General features: G+C 42.7%; 1 protein-coding gene across 1 annotated transcript in view; it reads left to right on the top strand.

Annotated features, from left to right (window-relative positions):
- The first annotated feature begins 1,273 nt into the window (after positions 1-1,273).
- vcana (versican a) overlaps positions 1,274-23,691 on the top strand; it is a 55,199-nt gene continuing 32,781 nt past the window's right edge. Inside the window, exons 1-6 of the mRNA XM_060907109.1 lie at positions 1,274-1,470; positions 4,326-4,396; positions 8,050-8,421; positions 10,524-10,698; positions 10,985-11,112; positions 17,236-17,529. Coding sequence (XP_060763092.1) covers positions 4,333-4,396; positions 8,050-8,421; positions 10,524-10,698; positions 10,985-11,112; positions 17,236-17,529 — 1,033 coding nt within the window. The 5' untranslated portion in view covers positions 1,274-1,470; positions 4,326-4,332. The remainder of the gene's footprint in view (positions 1,471-4,325; positions 4,397-8,049; positions 8,422-10,523; positions 10,699-10,984; positions 11,113-17,235; positions 17,530-23,691) is intronic.

Genomic DNA, 23,691 nt, shown 5'->3' with positions numbered 1-23,691 from the left:
AAAAAAAAAAAAAAACACCCCAACTCCTAACTGGCATGAAAGTGTTTTTGTACTACTTTTTATGCCATGTTGTTTTTCATTGAGGATTTTGCTTTGTATTTAAATAAGCATCACTATAATGAATCACAATGGTTTTATAGGTGCTGTGTATTATTGATCAGGTTAATTATATAAATTATAATATAAGCTTTGAATGCATTGGTTATGTTCATTGGCCACGTTGTCGGCACGGTGATGTAGTGGTTAGCACTGTCGCCTCACAGCAAGAAGGTTCTGGGTTCTAGCCCAGCAGCCGACGGGGCCTTTCTGTGTGGAGTTTGCATGTTCTCCCTGTGTCTGCGTGGGTTTCCTCCGGGTTCTCCCCCAGTTCAAAGACATGCAATTAGGTTAACATGGGGCGGCCTTGGGCTGAGGCGCCCTTGAGCAAGGTACCTAACCCCTGACTGCTCCCCGGGTGCTCTGGTGTGGCTGCCCACTGCTCTGGGTGTGTGTGTGCATGTGTTCACTGCTTCAGATGGGTTAAATGCAGAGGATGAATCTCACTGTGCTTGAAGTGTGCATGTGACAAATAAAGGTTTCTTCTTCTTGTGTACTATGAACATGTGGCACAACAATTAATAACAGCAACAACAACAACAACAAAAAAAGTACAAAGGGGGGATAAAAGGATGCGGTGCCACACACACACACCTCAGCATCGTTAATGTGTAGCATGGTTGCCTCACAGCAAGAAGGTTCCGGGTTCGATCCCAGCGGCCGGCGAGGGCCTTTCTGTGTGGAGTTTGCATGTTCTCCCTGTGTCTGCGTGGGTTTCCTCCGGGTGCTCCGGTTTCCCCCACAGTCCAAAGACATGCAGTTAGGTTGACGTGGGGTGGCCTTGGGCTGAGGTGCCCTTGAGCAAGGTACCGAACCCCTGACTGCTCCCCGGGCGCTCTGGTGTGGCTGCCCACTGCTCTGGGTGTGTGCGTGTGTTCACCGCTTCAGATGGGTTAAACGCAGAGGATGGATTTCACTGTGCTTGAAGTGTGCATGTGATGAATAAAGGTTTCTTCTTCTTCTTCTTCTTCTTCTTCTTAAAGACGTGCCAGTCGTCTCGTGTGTTTTCCTTTGACTCCAGTGTCCCCCACCCACATGTCCACTCACTTTTCGGGTGATCAGTGCGCCCCTCCTCTATCCATCCCCAGGCTGACGACGTAATTGTGGGTGTACAGAAGACGACGAACTTCATCTTCTGATCTTCTGTAAGAATCGCAGTCGCCCATTCGGTTGGAGGAAAAGAGGCGCGTGTACGGAGGAGAGCAGTCTTCAGTCTTCAGCTCGAGGAAAACCAAGAACAGGACACACACACACACACACACACACACAGCTTCATGTAGACTCTGGACACAGCGCGTGCTTCATACTGGAATTTTAAGGACCACTAATCTTTTGGAATTATAAAACACTTTTAATAAAAAGGTACATCAAAAGGTGAGTCATTTTAACATCTTTTTTTCCCCCATTGTGTTTCATGTTTGGTCAGCTTTACATTCATATGTCTATGAAGGATGCCTTGAGATCTCGTTTTTAGGTCATTTTGAAATACACAGCTTGAAAATGAGAGAGAATAGTGGGAACGAAAGGGAGAAGGAAATTATTCCCAGTTACACTGGACAGGTGCCGAAGTTCGGATCGGGAATAATCGGGAATAATCGGACTCAAGTTAGGAACACGTTAAATGCCACATGAAGATGCTGTTAAAGTGTAGAAGTTTGGTGTTTCTGTACTGTATCTCTATACATTAGTTTTTATCAGAGATTGAGAGAGAGAGAGAGAGAGGGAGGAGACGGCGAGAGAGAGAGAGGAGACGGCGAGAGAGAATAATCGGGAATAATCGGTCTCGTTTAGTCAAGTCAAGGACATGTTACATGCCACATGAAGATGATGCTGTTTTACTGTATTAGTATGATACTTCTGTACTGTATCTCTATACATCACTTTTTACCAGAGAGAGAGAGAGAGAGAGAGAAAATAATCGGGAATAATCGGTCTCATGAAGTCAAGTCAAGGACATGTTAAATGCCACATGAAAATGATGCTGTTTTAGAAGTGTGATACTTCTGTACTATATCTCTATACATCAGTTTTTATCAGAGAGAGAGAGAGAGAGAGAGGAGACGGCGAGAAAGAGAATAATCGGGAATAATCGGTCTCGTGAAGTCAAGTCAAGGACATGTTAAATGCCACATGAAGATGATGCTGTTTTACTATATTAGTATGATACTTCTGTACTGTATCTCTATACATCAGTTTTTATCAGAGAGAGAGAGAGAGAGAGAGAGAGAGAGAGAGGGGAGACGTCGAGAGAGAGAATAATCGGGAATAATCGGGAATAATCGGTCTCGTGAAGTCAAGTCAAGGACATGTTAAATGCCACATGAAGATGATGCTGTTTTACTGTATTAGTATGATACTTCTGTACTGTATCTCTATACATCAGTTTTTATCAGAGAGAGAAAGAGAGAGAGAGGAGACGGCGAGAGAGAGAATAATCGGGAATAATCGGTCTCGTGAAGTCAAGTCAAGGACATGTTAAATGCCACATGAAGATGATGCTGTTTTACTATATTAGTATGATACTTCTGTACTGTATCTCTATACATCAGTTTTTATCAGAGAGAGAGAGAGGAGACGGCAAGAGAGAGAATAATCGGGAATAATCGGTCTCGTTTAGTCAAGTCAAGGACATGTTACATGCCACATGAAGATGATGCTGTTTTACTGTATTAGTATGATACTTCTGTACTGTATCTCTATACATCAGTTTTTATCAGAGAGAGAGAGAGAGAGATGGCGAGAGAGAGAGAGAGAGAGAGAGAGTAATCGGGAAATAATCAGGAATAATCGGGAATAATGTATGATACTTCTGTACTGTATCTCTACACATCAGTTTTTATCAGAGAGAGAGAGAGAGAGAGAGAAAATAATCTGGAATAATCGGTCTTGTGAAGTCAAGTCAAGGACATGTTAAATGCCACATGAAAATTATGCCGTTTTAGAAGTGTGATACTTCTGTACTGTATCTCTATACATCAGTTTTTATCAGAGAGAGAGAGAGAGAGGAGACGATGCGCGTAAGAGAGAATAATCGGGAAATAATTGGGAATAATCGGTCTCTTGAAGTCAAGTCAAGGACATGTTAAATGCCACATGAAAATGATACTGTTTTACTGTAGAAGTCAAGTTTATTTATATAGCGCTTTTAACAATAAACATTGTCGCAAAGCAGCTTTACAGAATTTGAACGACTTAAAACATGAGCTAATTTTATCCCTAATCTATCCCCAATGAGCAAGCCTGTGGCGACAGAGGCAAGGAAAAGCTCCCTCCACTGTAGAAGTGTGATACTTCTGGACTGTATCTCTATACATCAGTTTTTATCAGAGAGAGAGAGAGAAATTGGGAATAATCAGGAATAATCGGTCTTGTGAAGTCAAGTCAAGGACATGTTAAATGCCACATGAAGATGATGTTTTACTGTATTAGTATGATACTTCTGTACTGTATCGCTATACATCAGTTTTTATCATTGAGAGAGAGAGAGAGAGAGAGAGCAATAGAGATTGTTAGGATGCCCAGGAAACAAACCGGCGCGCGAGTAAAGACTGTGGCTGTGTTACAAATATGTGCCCATTTCCTTTAAAGGTGTTTTACATTAGTATGAAACAGTCCCTTACATATCCAGTAAGGTGGTGTTTGTATTGATCCTGCTTCTTACCAACGACCCACTGGCAAGCATAGCTTTATTAGCTTGTTTAAATGACTACATTTGTCTAGTTTGTCAGCTTTCATGCCATTTTTACAGACTGTAAACTTTTATTGAGCTCACTGTTTTCAGTTTTTTTTAAAACAACACCGTCTTCATTTTCTCACAAAACAAACAAGAACAACTTTTTATTTCACTATCAGTCACTATGAGCTCAATGTCTTGAGTAACTTGCTTTAATTCACAGGCTAAAGGCTAATGCCACTGAAATTGGACCTCCAGAGGGGTTTCTCTGTTGGAGCACAAATTTGCCCCATTCCCCGGAGGGGGTAACAACAACACAAGCCCCAATTTTACCACCCACATTGTCTGAGGAAGCCACCCGCGACTGGCCAGTCACAAATTGTTTAAACACTGTAAACAACCACAGACAGGCTGCATATTCCTCTTCCTTGTGTATATGTTGTTTCTTGCAGAGCAGTCAGGAAATGTGGAGGAAATTAAAGCATAAGGTTCAGGTGATGTTTGAGTGTGAAAATCTGCTTTCAGTTATTTCTTTTCTGCTCCCCCCATCCTCTAGAGGGAAGATGCTTCTGAATATAAAACATATACTGTGGTTATTCTGCCTATACCACACAACACTTGGACTGGGTAAGTTCTTTATTTCGCATTCTAAAATGTAGTCTACATCCATTCATGAGGAAATCATTTATTTCATCTGCTTTCTTACAAAGCTAACATTGTCTCTTACTTCCCTAAATCTTAATTTGCTCCTGAACAGCCTTTCCCAGGACACAGCACCTTTTAATTAGGAAACTGTCTGGTGAAAACAGATGGGTTCACCTCATAACATACAAAGGCCCCGCACATACTGTAGCATATGCCCTTAGGAGATATCCCACCTGTCCCAAGCATTCCACAATGCTTCTTAGAGGCAGGTTTCAAGGTCTCAGCAAAATGTCCAGCCCAAATAGATTACTGCAAACCCTCTATTTGTGTGGAGAAGAAGGTCGCTGTAGTGGGCATGCATTTCTGATTTACAGTATCTGCACTACGCCTTATCATCGTCACCTGCTTTGGCCATTATTCACTCCATAGTTGACTTTTCTCTCTCCGATTTTTTCAGTATCTTCTTCCATATTGACATTGTCATCTGGCATTCTAACAATATAGAAGAAGAAACTTGTAGAATGATCACTAGCCTCACTGTTCTGTTTGAATATGCTCTTTCGTTGCGATAACAAAACTAACCTACCTAAACAGAAAGCATTCACTGAATTACTCTAATATCTTTATCGTTCCTACAAGAGAAATACCTTTGTACATCATACACTGTCTGCACTTACACTTTGGTGTGTTTTTCCAAAAGTTGTTTATATAATTCTTATTATTTAATTTAAAAAATAGATCTTGGTGGTTGGGGCGGCACGGTGGTGTAGTGGTTAGCGCTGTTGCCTCACAGCAAGAAGGTCCTGGGTTCGAGCCCCGGGGTCGGCGAGGGCCTTTCTGTGCGGAGTTTGCATGTTCTCCCCGTGTCCGCGTGGGTTTCCTCCGGGTGCTCCGGTTTCCCCCACAGTCCAAAGACATGCAGGTTAGGTTAACTGGTGACTCTAAATTGACCGTAGGTGTGAATGTGAGTCTGAATGGTTGTCTGTGTCTATGTGTCAGCCCTGTGATGACCTGGCGACTTGTCCAGGGTGTACCCCGCCTTTCGCCCGTAGTCAGCTGGGATAGGCTCCAGCTTGCCTGCGACCCTGTAGAAGGATAAAGCGGCTAGAGATAATGAATGAGATGAGATCTTGGTGGTTGTAAATGTCCCAAACTGTAATTTTCTTAGTTGCTGTGGCAGTGCTATTAAGGTTGCATGTATTTTACCTTCAATATGTATCTATTAGCTGGGGCAGCAAAGTGGTGTAGTGGTTAGCACTGTTGCGTCACAGCAAGAAGGTTCTGGGTTCAAGCCCAGTGGCTGACGGGGGCCTTTCTGTGTGGAGTTTGCATGTTCTTCCCATGTCTGCGTGGGTTTCCTCCAGGTGCACCAGTTTCATTTAGGCTAATTGGCTACTCTAAATTACCCATAGGTGTGAATGGTTGTTTCCCAAGCCCAGAAATGGGAGGCTTGCAGCAGGAAGGGCATCTGGTGTAGAAATGTGCTCCAATTAGTATAATGTGTGGATCAGTAGGGTCCACGTGGACCCCGACCTGACAATAGTGCTGGGCAAGGAGGAAGAAGATGTATCTATTAACTAGGAAATGCTTGTTGTGTACCTTTTAATTATCTTTTGAAGTAGTGGTGCTTAATGTCCAATTACAGTGTCTGGCAAAAGTATCCCCCCCTCCCCCTTGGTGTTCGTCCTGTCTTGTCGCATTACAAGTTGGAATTAAAATGAGTTTTCTCGGGGGTTAGCACCATTTGATTTACACAACATGCCTACAACTTTAAATGTGAAAATGGTTGGTTTATTGTGACACAAACAATAATTAAGATGAAAAAACAGAACTCTGGAGTGTGCATAGATATTCATCCCCCCCAAAGTCAATACTTTGCAAAGCCACCTTTTGCTGCAATTACAGATGCAAGTCTCTTGGGGCATGTCTCTATTAGCTTAGCACATCTAGCCATTGGGATTTTTGCCCATTCCTCAAGGCAAAACTGCTCCAAATTAGATGGGTTGCATTGGTGTATCTTCAAGTTATGCCACAGATTCTCAATTGGATTGAGGTCTGGGCTTTGATTAGGCCATTCCAAGACGTTTAAATGTTTCTCTTTAAACATTAACGGATGGCTGTATTTAGCACCAACCATCCTTCCTTCAGTCCTGATCAGCTTTCCTGTCCTTGCAGATGAAAAATATCCCTACAGCATGATGCTGCCACCACCATGCTTTGCTGTAGGAATGGTGTTCTCAGGATGTTGGGTTTGCGCCACACATGGCATTTCCCATGATGGCAAAAAAGATCAATTTTAGTTTCATTTGACCAGAGAATGTTCTTCCATGTGTTTTGGGAGTCTGCCACATGCTGTTGGGCAAACTCTAAATGTGTTTTCTTAAGCAATGGCTTTTTTTCTGGACACCTTTCCATAAAGCCACAGTCTGTGAAGTGTACAGCTTAAAGTGGTCTTTTGGACAGATACTCCCATCTTCATTGTGGATCTTTGCAGCTCCTTCAGTGTTCTCTTTGGTGTCTTTGTTGCATCTCTGATTAATGCCCTCCTTGCCTGGTCTGTGAGTTTTAGTGGGTGGCCTTCTCTCGTCAGGTTTGTAGTGGTGACATATTCTTTCCATTTTGCTTTAATGGTGCTCCGTTTGAAATTCAAAGTTTGGGATTTTTTTTTATAACCCAACCCTGATGTATACTTCTTCACAACTTTGTCTCTGACCTGTTTGGAGGCTCCTTGGTTTTCATGTTGCTTGCTGAGTAGTGTTGCAGAGTGAGGGTCCTTCCAGAACAGGTTGATTTATACAGACATCATGTGACAGATCATGTGACACTTTGATTGCACACAGGTGGATCTTAATCAACTAATTACCGTATGTGACTTATGAAGTGAATTGGTTGGACCAGCTCTTGTTTAGGGGTTTCATACGAAAGGGGGTGAATACCTATGCACACTCCAGATTTCTGTTTTTTTTTCATCATAATTATTGTTTGTGTCACAATAAAACAGCAATTTGCACCTTTAAAAAATTGTAGGCATGTTGCATAAATCAAATGGTGCTAACCCTCCAAAAACCATTTTAATTCCAGCTTGTAATGCAACAAAACAGGACAAACACAAAGGGGGATGAATACTTTTGCAAAACACTGTACATACATACCTAAAATGCATAACAAAGGTACAGAATGGTACCACTCCTGTGACAAGGAAAAGTACAGTTTGGTACCTTTAGTTCTTAAAGTGTATATGACATAGAATATAAACCTTTTCTAACACTTTTATTCTTATGAATAGGAGACAGAGAAAGTTTCTCAAGACAGATTGATTCCAAAAAATTGTTTGCAGAGTAATGGGTCATTGACAAATTGAATTGAGAATAGCCATCCCACCCTTTTCCTCATGTCTGTTGTTCTCATATCTGCATCCCACGGTGCTTCCCAGCTAGATTATTTTAATTAGGAAATACAAAGCTTGGCCTTGTGCACAGCATGCTTGTATGCTCTGCATCTTCCTGCTGTTGTCTAATACATGCCACTGCACTTTGAATCCACACTGACATCACTCTGCAGGGAAAAGAACACAAAGGGCTTGTGATGTGCTCAGGATAGCTTTGAATATATGCCTAATGCAGTCTGTGTTTCAGTTTCAGGTTCACTAACAGTGATGCAGCCAGTGAGCGGCTCTCTTTCGGGAAAGGTGGTCCTGCCGTGCCACTTCTCCAAGCTCCCTACAGCAACTCCTAGCAATGCTACAACCCCTGAAACAGATCATCTGCGCATTAAATGGACCAAGGTGGATGGAGACTTGGAGTCCATAGTAATTGTTGCTCAAAATGGTGTCATCAAAATTGGGCCAGGCTACAAGAACCGTGTTTCTGTGCCAAGTCATCCAGAGGCTATTGGGGATGCCTCGTTGACTGTTGTGAAACTGCGGGCTAGCGATGCTGGAACTTACCGCTGTGAGGTTATGCATGGCATTGAAGACATTCAAGACACGGTCAACTTGGATGTCAGTGGTGAGTGACGGCTTATGTGTGTGTGTTTTGGGTTTTTTTTAAATAAAATCATATCAGGTGAGCTTGTATGTTAAATTTAACCATTCATTATATCTCCGTTATGTTACAACGCACAACATTTTTCAACCTCATCTCAGTCTACCACACCAGTTGAAATTCACTTAAAATTTACTTATAATGTAAGCCTTATGCGAGTTTTGAATTTTGTTAATAAATGCTGAAAAACATAGCATGATTTTAAAACTGGAAACATTGCACTCTAATAGTTAAGGTGGCAACAGTGAGGCAAACATTAGAGAAATGTCCTGTTAAATACATCACAATGCTACAGCATTATGGAATCAATTTTGTGCCAAAATGTTCATACAATACTTTTGAAATATCAAACAAAAACGACAAATCAAAATACAAAAAAAAGTCAATTTTTTTAGACTGGCAAACAAATTATTCGTGTAATCGTGCAAAATATCAGTCTATTACTCTTCAGAAACCTTTTATTTTTGTTCCGCGTCTTTCTCAGTTTTGTTTGACGTAATTTATTTTGGTTGCGATTCCAGCTTTCTCGTTTGCGCTCCCTGACTTTTTGCTTGCAGTTTTGGCACAAACTTCACGTGTGGGTGGGCTGTCCAGGAATGCATTCCCATTGGCTAACTTGTGTTTGACTGACAGCTACGCTCAGCCATTCCCCCGGAGGCTGTTGCGGCCATTTCCTACTCGGATTTTGGCGGACTGTTTGACGAGTGACCGATCCATTGACGGTAAACAAGGATCGAGTGGACTTCAGTGGCGACTATGATATTGAATTAATTCAACAAAGTGTAAATTCAATATCATAGTCGCCACTGAAGTCCACTCGATCCTTGTTTACCGTCAATGGATCGGTCACTCGTCAAACAGTCCGCCAGAATCCGAGTAGGGAATGGCTGAGCGTAGCTGTCAGTCAAACACAAGTTAGCCAATGGGAATGCATTCCTGGACAGCCCACCCACACGTGAAGTTTGTACCAAAACTGCAAGCAAAAAGTCAGGGAGCGCAAACGAGAAAGCTGGAATTGCAACCAAAATAAATTACGTCAAACAAAACCGAGAAAGACGCGGAACAAAAATAAAAAGGTTTCTGAAGAGTAATAGATTGATATTTTGCACGATTACACGAATAATTTGTTTGCCAGTCTAAAAAAATTGACTTTTTTTTGTATTTTGATTTGTCGTTTTTGTTTGATATTTCAAAAGTATTGTATGAACATTTTCGCACAAAATTGATTCCATACAGCATTATTACACATAATTGAAAATTTACACTGTAACTGTAACTCTATCTCTTCCATCCTTATGTACAAAACATTTGCTTGAAGAATGAATGAAAACATTAACCACAAATGGATGGTTTGACAGCTGCCGTTGCTTTTATTATATGCTTTCCTTCTCTATCCAATTAATATGCATGTTCAATTATTTTTAAATTATATTTCCTGTTAGTTTCGCTGTAGTTACTGAATAACTTCTGGTTGTTATTTAATAATGCTTTAAGTTAAAAAGGGTTACTCATTGCTAACTTAAAGCTTTATAAGCCGCTGCCTTCTTTTTAACCAAAGTAGTTAAAAACTTGACATTTAATGGTTTTGCCTTATTTATGGACAAAATGCTCTCCTGTGCACTTTTGACCTAATAGTCTTTTGAAATGACTTGCCTTTTCTATTATGCTCTATTAGCTTTCTGAAACATCCATTTGAGGAACTCATTTATTCTGGGTTCATGTGAAAGGGTGGGATACGTTAGAATTGTTTATATAGCACTTGCCGACATTCAGCAAAGTCTCTACAATTTTAATTGCTACCATTACTCATTTATTTAGTGTGTTTTTTAAAGCCACTCTTAGGGCGGATGGAAAGTCCCTTTACCCACACGCTGGTCATTGTTAGAATTGAGCATAGTGCATTAATGGTTTATAGTGACCCATGTAAACCTCTTTCTTGCAATGGATATAAAAGATGATCTTTTGCTTTTTACCATCTGTCTTCAAAATTATGGAGTGAAAAATGTGAAGAAAGCGTACTGTCTTTATATCTTTACCAATGACACTTTGTTTCTTCTTTTATCTAGGTGTTGTTTTTCATTATCGGTCCAAGGCCAGTAGATACACCTTGACCTACAACAAAGCTGTGGAGACCTGTCAAAGTGTTGGGGGTACCATTGCCACAGTAGAGCAACTAAAAGCGGCTTATGAGGATGGGTTTGATCAGTGTGATGCCGGTTGGATAGCAGATCAGACAGTGAGGTAAGAGTACATGAACGTAGTCTATGACTGTTACAATAACATTACCATTGTTTTTCATGTTGCTTTGTGGAAATAACAATCTGTGACAGAATACATGACATATATTGTGCTAGTCTAAGCAGTGGGAAGCAGCCAAATGCCATGTTGTGATTACAGACATTCCTTCTTATTTTGTAGTGCTTTATATGGTACAAACCTTTCCAGAGATCTGGGTCTAGAACCTTAATGAGCAAGCTGATATTTGAAGTCTGTGCCATGCAGAAATTTTCTTTCTTTGGAAACGTAGATACCCTATCACTAACCCAAGGCCTGGTTGCTCTGGGAACATGCCTGGAAAACCTGGTGTCCGGTCATATGGCCTTCGAAAGCCCACTGAGATGTATGATGTATACTGCTATGCAGATAAACTTGAGGGTAAGAATACAATGGAAAAGTGTTTACTGTCCATGATCTTTTCCTTGAACTAACCATTTATTCTATGCAAAATCATCAGCTCTGCTTTTGAAAATGTCATCAACTGATTGTTAGAAATTAATTCCAGCTTGGCAAGGCCTTGATCTAGAAGTCATTTGGTAGAAGTCATCTGCATGTGGTTATGTGCTTTAATAAGCCTTAGTACTCTCGGCACAACCATTGATAGTATGAGTGCAGCCGAAATAGTTCTCTGTTGTTCTTTCGCACATTACTGACAGAATGAGTGTGGTTTTAACAAATCACACAATTATGTATAGTTATAGGAATCAAAACGTGAATTGTGTATTTCCAGAATGATTTCGTTATTACTGGCACCGCAACAGAGACGTCCACTTTTGTATTGCTTACTGGTCCATTTGTGCCTGATTGTTGCAATAACACGTATTAGTTGGAGGCAGTGAAATTTAGCCAATCAGTGTTTGCTGCTGTCTGTTTGAGTTTAATATTGCTGAATTAGTCTCTGTATCTGAAAGTTTTAAATATCGCCTGCAATTTTTGGGTAGAAATATAGAAATTGTCACTGAACAAGAGGAGGCTTACTGAACAGTCACGTGAATGTGAAGGCTTTGAAACAGCAGGGACCACTGATCAAATATCCTAACTCTGAGGATATCTGTACTGTCTACCATACTAAAGCATAATATAATAATTCTAAGAGGAGATGCCTGTGTTTGGAGGAGGTGTACGATGCACAATGTAGAGAAAGACAAATGTTCACTAATTAACATCCAGTGCTTTGATTGTTAACATAATCAGTCTCTTGTTTGATGTGGTTTGTAACATTCTCCAATAATTAATGAAATAATGTTTTTAGGATATTCATTGTGTGTATTGTGAATTACACACACACACACACACACACACACACACACACACACACACACACACACGCACACACAGGGTTAGTCAAAATAATGTTACCACTTAAATAGTAGAAACCAATCAGATCTGTAGTGGAAGTTCATCAGTGGCGTACTGCTGCACCATCTGTAAGTAGACGTCTGACGTCACTGTTGGGGCGTCAAAAAGTCGGGCCCAATTACGCCAGCAGTGGTCACGGTGCACCACACATTCAGGAGAAAAATAATCCATTAGTGTTAACGTAATTTAGACTAACCCTGTATGTGTGTATATATATACAGTGGTGCTTGAAAGTTTGTGAACCCTTTAGAATTTTCTATATTTCTGCATAAATATGACCTAAAACATCATCAGATTTTCCCACAAGTCCTAAAAGTAGACCAAGAGAACCCAGTTAAACAAATGAGACAAAAATATAATACTTGGTCATTTATTTATTGAGGAAAATGATCCAGTATTACATATCTGTGAGTGGCAAAAGTATGTGAACCTCGAGGATTAGCCGTTAATTTGAAGGTGAAATTAGAGTCAGGTGTTTTCAATCAATGGAATGACAATCAGGTGTGAGTGGGCACCGTGTTTTATTTAAAGAACAGGGATCTATCAAAGTCTGATCTTCATAGCACATGTTTGTGGAAGTGCATCATAGCACGAACAAAGGAGATTTCTGAGGACCTCAGAAAAAGCGTTGTTGATGCTCATCAGGCTGGAAAAGGTTACAAAACCATCTCTAAAGAGTTTGGACTCCACCAATCCACAGTCAGACAGATTGTGTACAAATGGAGGAAATTCAAGACCATTGTTACCCTCCCCAGGAGTGGTCGACCAACAAAGATCACTCTAAGGCCCTGTCCACACGGCAACGGATTCAGGTGACTCCGATACAATTGCTTATCGTTTAGGCCTGGCGTCCACACAGCACTGGCGTTTTGGGTGCCCAAAACGCAATCTTTTGAGAACGGGTTCCAGAGTGGAAAGATCTGGCAACGTTGCCGTTGTGAAGTCGTCTGGATGAGTAGAACGGATTTGTTTACGATGACGTCACAACCACATGACTGTCAGTAGGGTTGGGCGGTATTACGGTAAGAAGGTATCCCGAGGTATCCAAAAGTACCAACGGTATCGGTCTCATTACCGTCATTTTAAAAAAATATATAATATCTAAATAAATATGGAGTACATGAGGTCATAATATAAAATAATAAATTGAAGATCATCCCGAATAACTGTGTGATCGTATTTTCACTAATTCTATCAATTTCCTAAAGAAATTTTCATCGCGTGCAGGGTTGTTTATGTCGTTACCATGGCAACCCTGCGTGACATTTTGGAGTCTGACAGAAAGCTTCGCAAGAGACTGAGCCCGGGGGTGTCATGGCTCAGATGGCTAAGGCACCGTACCATAAATCAACGATTCCGACCCGAGGTTATTTCCCGATCCCGTCTCTCTCTCCCCCGCTCATTTCCTGTCTCTCTATACTGTCCTATCTTAAAAAAAAAAAAGAGAGACTGAGACCGCAGTTGAAAGATGGCAAGTCAAGATAACGAGTTAGTGGCAAAAAAAAATACAACATCGGCAGTGTGGCAGTATTTTGGTTTCAAACCAAACGAAAAGGAAGAGCCAGCAATAATGTAAATGACCGCGCAAAATCGAAAAAAATCTAATATGTCCCCTAAGGCACACCATAGCCTGGGGTACTCCACTTCCACGAGATCTCTCCAATGAGTTGTGTTTTGAGTAGGTTACATGAGTAACAACAAGGTAAAATAATATAACGTATGACATTTGGGATGTGGGTAATAAACGTTTGAAATGTCCTCTACTGAAGAAACGGAAGAAAACATCGTAGCGTAAACTGTTAGGTTTCTGGTGGGAATTAGCAATGCGCTTGCTATCTTTGTTGGGTGTGTTAAACCGTATGGATTTAAGTGGAATAATTGTAAGGAGTTATGTGATCAAGACAACGTTTTAAGCAAGGTAAGGCCATTTGATTATTAATTTCCCCCCCATGGCATGACGTGGGCCCATATGATTTTGCCTTGTGCAGCTATCACGCATTTGAATTCGGTTCGCCTCATTTGCGCTGAAGAATATGGTTTATCGCGCAGTCTAAACGGACTTGGGTGTTGGTTGATTCTTTTTCTTTTTTTTATTTCCCATGCTTGAAAGGGTATGATCCTGCTCATCGTGTACTTTTTTTTGATGGAGTAGGTGAAATAGTGCTGCAAATGGCGTTTCAACGCAGACATGTGTAAACGACAGTTGAATGCTATTTTCAAGATGAAGGAAGAGTTGCGTGATGCTTTGAAATATCTCTTAATCCATTCATCAATGCACAAAATTCGCTTTGCTGCTTAATCCATACCACAATGCACACAATTCGCTATGCTGCTTTTAAATAGTACATTTGAGGCATAGGCGCAGGTCTGGACAAGGTCCGCCGGTATAGGCGCACGTTACACAGTAGGCCGAAACAAAATATTATTTTTTTCTCGGTAATACCGTATACCCCGGGAAAACACAGAGACGGTTTAAAGGTATCAAAATTTGGATACCGCCCAACCCTAACTGTCAGTGCTTCACGCCGGGTAGAAGTGTAACGAACTCGATGCGAGTTGTCAACAAATCCTATAACTTGGTTCATGAAACGCGCTTACAAAATATTTTCACTGTGAATATTTATTGTGTAATGGTGCAAAGTGAGAGACAGAGAGAGAGACTCTGCCCTTAGGGCAGAGTCAATCCCGCCAGCAAAAACAGGGAAAAAAAAGGAGCGATCTCACCTCTTCAGATGTTGGTTTAAATCCTACAATACATTCCTCAAAAAGGGCGTAGAAGAGCAAATTAATCCATTAACGTGTAGCATTCAATTTATTCCGGACCATTAAAGACACCGCCTTCCGCGTAGAATCATACGTCATCCTCGCCGCCATATTGGATAGGTCAAAGCGGAGAATAAAGATTCATGTGCTGCGTTTAACTGTACCAACAGGTTTACCATCCAAACGAGATCACATGGGATTACCTTTCACAGGTGAGAAACAACAAGTTAATCCATCAACGTGTAGCATTCAATTTATTCCGGACCATTAAAGACGCCGCCTTCCGCGTAGAATCATACGTCATCCTCGCCGCCATATTGGATAGGTCAAAGCGGAGAATAAAGATTAGCTGCGTTTAACTGTACCAACAGGTTTACCGTCCAAACGAGATCACATGGGATTACCTTTCACAGGTGAGAAACAACAAGTTAATCCATCAACGTGTAGCATTCAATTTATTCCGGACCATTAAAGACCCCGCCTTCCGCATAGAATCATACGTCATCCTCGCCGCCATATTGGATAGGTCAAAGCAGAGAATAAAGATTAGCTGCGTTTAACTGTACCAACAGGTTTGCCGTCCAAACGAGATCACATGGGATTACCTTTCACAGGTGAGACTGGAAAAATACTTTTCATTGTATTTGGTCATTATAATGTAATTTTACAAACAGATTTTCCTGACTTTGTGGCTAATATGAAGTCTCGCGCATAATAGTTTATGCGCATGCGTCCTTACTTCTTCTTTTGTTCTGGTGTCTCCGAAGGGACCGTCTTACAGTGCCCCTAGAGGTGTGGCATGTGTATTGCATCATTTTCAGCAAGCGTTGCGTTGCCATATGGACCTGATATTTTACTGATCGTTGCCCATTTGGACGTGATATATTTTTAAATAACATCTCGTTGCCGTTGTCGTGTGGATGTAGCCTAAGAGCAAGGCCTGTAATAGTCGGCGAGGTCACAAAGGACCCCAGGGTAACTTCTAAGCAACTGAAGGCCTCTCTCACATTGGCTAATGTTAATGTTCATGAGTCCACCATCAGGAGAACATTGAACAACAATGGTGTGCATGGCAGGGTTGCAAGGAGAAAGCTACTGCTCTCCAAAAAGAACATTGCTGCTCGTCTACAGTTTGCTAAAGGTCACGTGGACAAACCAGAAGGCTATTGGAAAAATGTTTTGTGGGCGGATGAGACCAAAATAGAAATTTTTGGTTGAAATGAGAAGCGTTATGTTTGGAGAAAGGAAAACACTGCATTCCAGCATAAGAACCTTATCCCATCTGTGAAACATGGTGGTGGTAGTATCATGGTTTGGGCCTGTTTTGCTGCATCTGGGCCAGGATGGCTTGCCATCATTGATGGAACAATGAATTCTGAATTATACCAGCAAATTCTAAAGGAAAATGTCAGGACATCTGTCCATGAGCTGAATCTCAAGAGAAGGTGGGTCATGCAGCAAGACAACGACCCTAAGCACACAAGTCGTTCTACCAAAGAATGGTTAAAGAAGAATAAAGTTAATGTTTTGGAATGGCCAAGTCAAAGTCCTGACCTTAATCCAATCGAAATGTTGTGGAAGGACCTGAAGCGAGCGGTTCATGTGAGGAAACCCACCAACATCCCAGAGTTGAAGCTGTTCTGTACGGAGGAATGGGCTAAAATTCCTCCAAGCCGGTGTGCAGGACTGATCAACAGTTACCGCAAACATTTAGTTGCAGTTATTGCTGCACAAGGGGGTCACACCAGATACTGAAAGCAAAGGTTCACATACTTTTGCCACTCACAGATATGTAATATTGGCTAATTTTCCTCAATAAATAAATGACCAAGTATAATATTTTTGTCTCATTTGTTTAACTGGGTTCTCTTTATCTACTTTTAGGACTTGTGGGAAAATCTGATGATGTTTTAGGTCATATTTATGCAGAAATATAGAAAATTCGAAAGGGTTCACAAACTTTCAAGCACCACTGTATGTATATATATATATATATATATATATATATATATATATATATATATATATATATATGCGTAGCATGTAGGTAAAACTAAACACACCCTTGACTTCTGTTTTTCATCCATTTGTATTTAATTCACCACAAGTTTCACATATGGAGAGCATTATCCTTTCGGCAAAATATCCTGATTACACTTGTGATGCACAGATGAGGATTAGTTACCGGTATATTTATTTTGATTTGATCTGATAATATCACTAACAGTGTCTGTTTAAACTCAGAGCTTCATTCAGTGGTTCTTATAAGCTTTAAAATCGTAAACTTTTCACAAACAAAGAAGTTTTTAGCTGTTTAGTGTATAATAGATACATGTATAGTAACTAAAATATATATCTTTGTAATATATATTTGTACAGGTGATGTATTCTTTGCACCTACCACAAATAAGATGACATTTGAGGAAGCAAAGTCTGAGTGCGAGCAAAGAAATGCCGTCTTGGCCTCACCTGCTCAGCTCCACTCAGCCTGGAGAAAAGGTCTCGACCGCTGTGACTATGGCTGGCTATCTGACGGAAGTGCCCGTCACCCTGTTGCCATACCTAGAACACAATGTGGTGGAGGTCTGCTTGGAGTTCGCACCATGTACCAGTTCCGCAACCAGACAGGCTTTCCTGACCCCACCATGAAACTGGGAGCCTTCTGTTACATAGGTATAAAACTTTGCATTCTATAATATCTACTGTTCTTCATAAGAATATCCAGTTTTCCTCCAGTTTAGTGATGGCCAAGTCACATCTGCAAGCTGAGTCATTCCGATTGTGCAACCAGTCTGAGAGTCCAATACTTTCACCCTTTTGACAATCAGTGTGGCATTAAGATTTGAGCTTGTGATGATGGTGCAAACAGCTGTACCACTTAGGAACTAATATCCAGTAAGTGTATGAAGAAGTGCATGAAGTAAATTAAGACTTTAGAAGAGACAGAGGACAATTGTTTAACCAGAGTCCTAGTTTTTCTTGATGTCATTTCTTTGAGTGTATGTAATCTCTTCCCCACCCTTACAAGCGCTTACACTCCCACACACACACGCACACATGTTGGCGTCTATTTCTCTGAGTCAATAACTCTCTCCTTTCCCACATCAGTGACATTAAATCCAGGCAGAAGCTTAGAATGTGTGCGCATCTAAGCATGATGTTTGTTAAATTGAGAGAGTTCACGTAAGTTGAGACTAGAAACAACTGGAAAAGTTTATACAAATTTTAATAGACTGTGTGCGCGCACTGGTTCCTTGACCTCACTCCGTTTAACTTTGGGTTTCCACTCCTATCCTGAGAAACCAAGTTGGGCTTGGTTAACAGGAAACTTAACTTATTTCTACTAAGGCTAACTTCTTCAGGCATTATATCACTGCATGGAGTTAATTTCACTAAATAACCCATTTAGGATTATAGTGACGTCTTCAGCGATGAATATTCTTCAAAAAAAGTGGACACAAATGCCGATTGCACTTTTCAGTTCAGTTTCAATTTAGTAGCATTTTTTAATGCAGCAATTTTTTTGCAAACCGATGTAAGTCGCTTTCACTTACTTGCCCCGGAGCCCTTTTTAAGTCTTTAAACAGCGTGAGAAAGTGCTGAGGTACCACTCTTTACCCTTAATTCTTCTATCCATCTCTCATTTCCTCAACCAAGCTCTCCCTCCTCTTTGTCACTCATGCTCATGGTTATCAGGACAGACTTGGAGATAATGGATGGAGCTACCGCTATGGCTTCCAAATTAACGGGTCTTGCTGACCTCTGCCCTGGTGTGGGGGCTCTATCTTTTCAACCGAGGCTAATTTAGATAACTCGCCTCCTGCTAGGAAAGGCGCTCACCCAGAATGACAGCCTGCTGTGATAAGTATTGGACCCCAGGGGTCACCCTAAAACAGGACACCGTGACCTGCTTGTTTGTTTGGTCTATTTTAGGTCACTCTCAGGTCCATGTGGTTTTAAGTGCTGTTCACCGTTTACATAGTGGCCAGTGGGTTCTCTGATTTCTTATAATGCCTTATCCACTTTTTCTCCCCCCCCAAAAAAAAAAAAAAAACAGTGCTGAAAGCTTAAATACTCTTTGACTGGAACAGACCAATGTCTGGGATTTTTTTTTTTTTTGGAAAGGAAAAGAATGCCTTGCACCTTACATCAGATATTGCTGGAGAAAAAGGGGGAGGGTATGGTAATATATAACAGCTGGAGTGTTGGCTATAGGCCATTACAGCAGAGAGATTTCCATACACATAAACATTGGGAAGGCATACAAGTGATTATTTGAAAACATTACAAGATCTTGTATTTCATTTAATTTAATTTTCAGCCAAATGTGGTCAGTCATTTTAAGCAGCAGAGTAACTAAAGTAAAATAGCTAAAAATAGAGAGACCAAGTATGTCTTGTTCGAATCTGTCAAGCTGAATTAGTTTAATGAGGAAAAAAAAAATCTTATTCTTAGAATCATAGTGCACTCACAAAAACTTGCCATAAGATGTCAGCGCTGTATATTTTTGGTCTTTCCATGAGCATTGCCACATGTGGTAACGAGGTGCACAGAGGTGCTTGAGACAAATGAGCTTTGGTTTGGGTGAATACATTATTAAGAAGTGTGCTTCAATCAATGTACTGTTGCACTATTAAACAAACTCCTCTCACGTGTTGTACCAATAGCAAAATATACCCAATCAGGCTAATACAGGCATTAAAGACAAAATGTATAGAAAGTAAAAGATGAAAACAGACAGAATGACATGCTATGGTCATGCATACAGAATGCATTTTCCCTTTGGCATAGTTTCCCACTATATATACAGTACACCAGATACATGATGTGTGCTATACTGTGCAATTTTGCTCCTCTGAAATAGTACATGAGCTATATTTAATAGTTTGTTTCCAAAGCATAATAAACTCCAGATTCTCACTTTGTGTTTTTGTCAGTGCAGCTGAATGGAAAGGGGTCACTGCATATACCGTACAGTGGGTACGGAAAGTATTCAGACCCCTTTAAATTTTTCACTCTTTGTTTCATTGCAGCCATTTGCTAAAATCAAAAAAGTTCATTTTATTTCTCATTAATGTACACTCAGCACCCCATCTTGACAGAAAAAAAACAGAAATGTAGAAATTTTTGCAAATTTATTAAAAAAGAAAAATTGAAATATCACATGGTCATAAGTATTCAGACCCTTTGCTCAGTATTGAGTAGAAGCACCCTTTTGAGCTAGCACAGCCATGAGTCTTCTTGGGAATGATGCAACAAGTTTTTCACACCTGGATTTGGGGATCCTCTGCCATTCTTCCTTGCAGATCCTCTCCAGTTCCGTCAGGTTAGATGGTGAACGTTGGTGGACAGCCATTTTCAGGTCTCTCCAGAGATGCTCAATTGGGTTTAGGTCAGGGCTCTGGCTGGGCCAGTCAAGAATGGTCACAGAGTTGTTCTGAAGCCACTCCTTTGTTATTTTAGCTGTGTGCTTAGGGTCATTGTCTTGTTGGAAGGTGAACCTTCGGCCCAGTCTGAGGTCCTGAGCACTCTGGAAGAGGTTTTCTTCCAGGATATCTCTGTACTTGGCCGCATTCATCTTTCCTTCAATTGCAACCAGTCGTCCTGTCCCTGCAGCTGAAAAACACCCCCATAGCATGATGCTGCCACCAGCATGTTTCACTGTTGGGATTGTATTGGGCAGGTGATGAGCAGTGCCTGGTTTTCTCCACACATACCGCTTAGAATTAACGCCAAAAAGTTCAATCTTCGCCTCATCAGACCAGAGAATCTTATTTCTCATAGTCTGGGAGTCCTTCATGTGTTTTTTGGCAAACTCTGTGCGGGCTTTCATATGTCTTGCACTGAGGAGAGGCTTCCGTCGGGCCACTCTGCCATAAAGCCCCGACTGGTGGAGGGCTGCAGTGATAGTTGACTTTGTGGAACTTTCTCCCATCTCCCTACTGCATCTCTGGAGCTCAGCCACAGTGATCTTTGGGTTCTTCTTTACTTCTCTCACCAAGGCTCTTCTCCCGCGATTGCTCAGTTTGCCTGGACGGCCAGGTCTAGGAAGAGTTCTGGTCATCCCAAACTTCTTCCATTTAAGGATTATGGAGGCCACTGTGCTCTTAGGAACCTTGAGTGCTGCAGAAATTATTTTGTAACCTTGGCCAGATCTGTGCCTTGACACAATTCTGTCTCTGAGCTCCTTGGGCAGTTCCTTCAACCTCATGATTCTCATGTGCTCTGACATGCACTGTGAGCTGTAAGGTCTTATATAGACAGGTGTGTGCCTTTCCTAATCAAGTCCAATGAATTTAATTAAACACAGCTGGACTCCAATGAAGGAGTAGAACCATCTCAAGGAGGATCAGAAGAAATGGACAGCATGTGAGTTAAATATGAGTGTCACAGCAAAGGGTCTGAATACTTATGACCATGTGATATTTCAGTTTTTCTTTTTTAATAAATTTGCAAAAATTTCTACATTTCTGTTTTTTTCTGTCAAGATGGGGTGCTGAGTGTACATTAATGAGAAATAAAATGAACTTTTTTGATTTTAGCAAATGGCTGCAATGAATGGTTCACCAAAAAACCCCTATGGAGAAAAAATCCAGGACCGTGACGTCGCCCGGTAGGACGCAGCCGGGGCCCCACCCTGGAGCCAGGCCCGGGGTTGGGGCTCGTATGCGAGCGCTTGGTGGTCGGGCCTTTGCCCATGGGGCCCGGCCGGGCTCAGCCCGAAGAGGCGACGTGGGCCCGACCTCCTGTGGGTTCACCACCCACAGAGGTAGCAGTAGGGGTTTGGTGCAGTGTGGATTGGGTGGCAGTCGAAGGCAGGGGCCTCGACGACCTGACCCCCGGACACAGCGGCTGGCTGTTGGGACATGGAATGTCACTTCGCTGGGGGGGAAGGAGCCTGAGCTTGTGCGGGAGGTTGAGAGGTACCGGCTAGAGATAGTCGGGCTCACCTCCACGCACAGCTTGGGCTCTGGAACCCAGCTCCTCGAGAGGGGCTGGACTTTCCACTTCTCTGGAGTCGCCCATGGTGAGCGGCGGCGGGCTGGTGTGGGCTTCCTTATAGCTCCCCAGCTCAGCCGCCATGTGTTGGAGTTTACCCCAGTGAACGAGAGGGTCGCCTCTCTGCGCCTTCGGATTGGGGAGAGGGCTCTTGCTGTTGTTTGTGCCTACGGGCCAAATAGCAGTATAGAGTATCCGGCCTTCTTGGAGTCCCTGGGAGAGGTACTGAGGGGTGCTCAGACTGGGGACTCCATTGTGCTACTGGGGGACTTCAATGCTCACGTGGGCGATGACAGTGACACCTGGAGGGGCGTGGTTGGGAGGAACGGCCTCCCCGATCTGAACCCGAGTGGTGTTTTGTTATTGGACTTCTGTGCTAGTCACAGTTTGTCCATAACGAACACCATGTTCGAGCATAGGGGTGTCCATAAGTGCACGTGGCACCAGGACACCTTAGGTCGGAGGTCGATGATCGACTTTGTAGTCGTGTCATCTGATCTCCGACCCTATGTCTTGGACACTCTGGTGAAGAGAGGGGCTGAGTTGTCAACTGATCACCACCTGGTGGTGAGTTGGATCCGCTGGCGGAGGAGGAAGCTGGACAGACCTGGCAGGCCCAAACGTATGGTGAGGGTCTGCTGGGAACGTCTGGCCGAGCACTCTGTTGGGGAGGTCTTTAACTCCCACCTCCGGGAGAGCTTTTCCCAGCTTCCGAGGGAGGCGGGGGACATTGAGTCTGAGTGGACCATGTTCTCTACCTCCATTGTGGACGCAGCTGTTCGGAGCTGTGGCCGCAAGGTCTCCGGTGCCTGTCGTGGCGGCAATCCCCGAACCCGGTGGTGGACACCGGAAGTAAGGGATGCCGTCAAGCTGAAGAAGGAGTCCTATCGGGCCATGTTGACCTCCGGGACTCCTGAGGCAGCCGACGGGTATCGGCAGGCCAGGCGTGCTGCAGCTCGGGCAGTTGCGGAGGCAAAAACTCGGAACTGGGAGGAGTTCGGGGAGGCCATGGAGAAGGACTATCGGTCGGCCTCGAAGAAATTCTGGCAAACCATCCGGCGCCTCAGGAGGGGGAAGCAGTACTCTGCCAACACTGTTTACAGTGCGGGTGGGGAGCTGTTGACCTCGACTGGGGACATTGTCGGGCGGTGGAAGGAATACTTTGAGGATCTCCTCAATCCCACCGTCATGTCTTCCACTGAGGAGACTGAGGCTGATGACTCAGAGGTGGACTTGTCCATTACCCAAGCCGAAGTCACTGAGGTGGTTTGCAAGCTCCTCGGTGGCAAGGCACCGGGGGTGGATGAGATCCGCCCTGAGTATCTCAAGTCTCTGGATGTTGTGGGGCTATCTTGGTTGACACGCCTCTGCAACATCGCGTGGCGGTCGGGGACAGTGCCTCTGGAGTGGCAGACTGGGGTGGTGGTCCCTCTTTTTAAGAAAGGGGACCGGAGAGTGTGCTCCAATTATAGGGGAATCACACTTCTCAGCCTCCCAGGGAAAGTTTACTCCAGGGTACTGGAGAGGAGAATTCGACCGATAGTCGAACCTCGGATCCAGGAGGAACAATGCGGTTTTCGTCCTGGTCGCGGAACACTGGACCAGCTCTATACCCTTCATAGGGTGCTCGAGGGTTCATGGGAGTTTGCCCAACCAGTCCACATGTGCTTTGTGGATCTGGAGAAGGCATTCGACCGTGTCCCCCGTGGTATTCTGTGGGGGGTGCTTCGGGAGTATGGGGTTCGGGGCTCTTTGCTAAGGGCTGTCCGGTCCCTGTACGAACGGAGCAGGAGTCTGGTTCGCATTGCCGGCAGTAAGTCAGACCTGTTCCCAGTG

Source organism: Neoarius graeffei, chromosome 24 (genome assembly GCF_027579695.1).
Source record: "Neoarius graeffei isolate fNeoGra1 chromosome 24, fNeoGra1.pri, whole genome shotgun sequence".
In the NCBI taxonomy this organism is placed as follows: Eukaryota; Metazoa; Chordata; class Actinopteri; order Siluriformes; family Ariidae; genus Neoarius; species Neoarius graeffei.
This window is presented reverse-complemented; position numbering and strand designations above follow the sequence as displayed.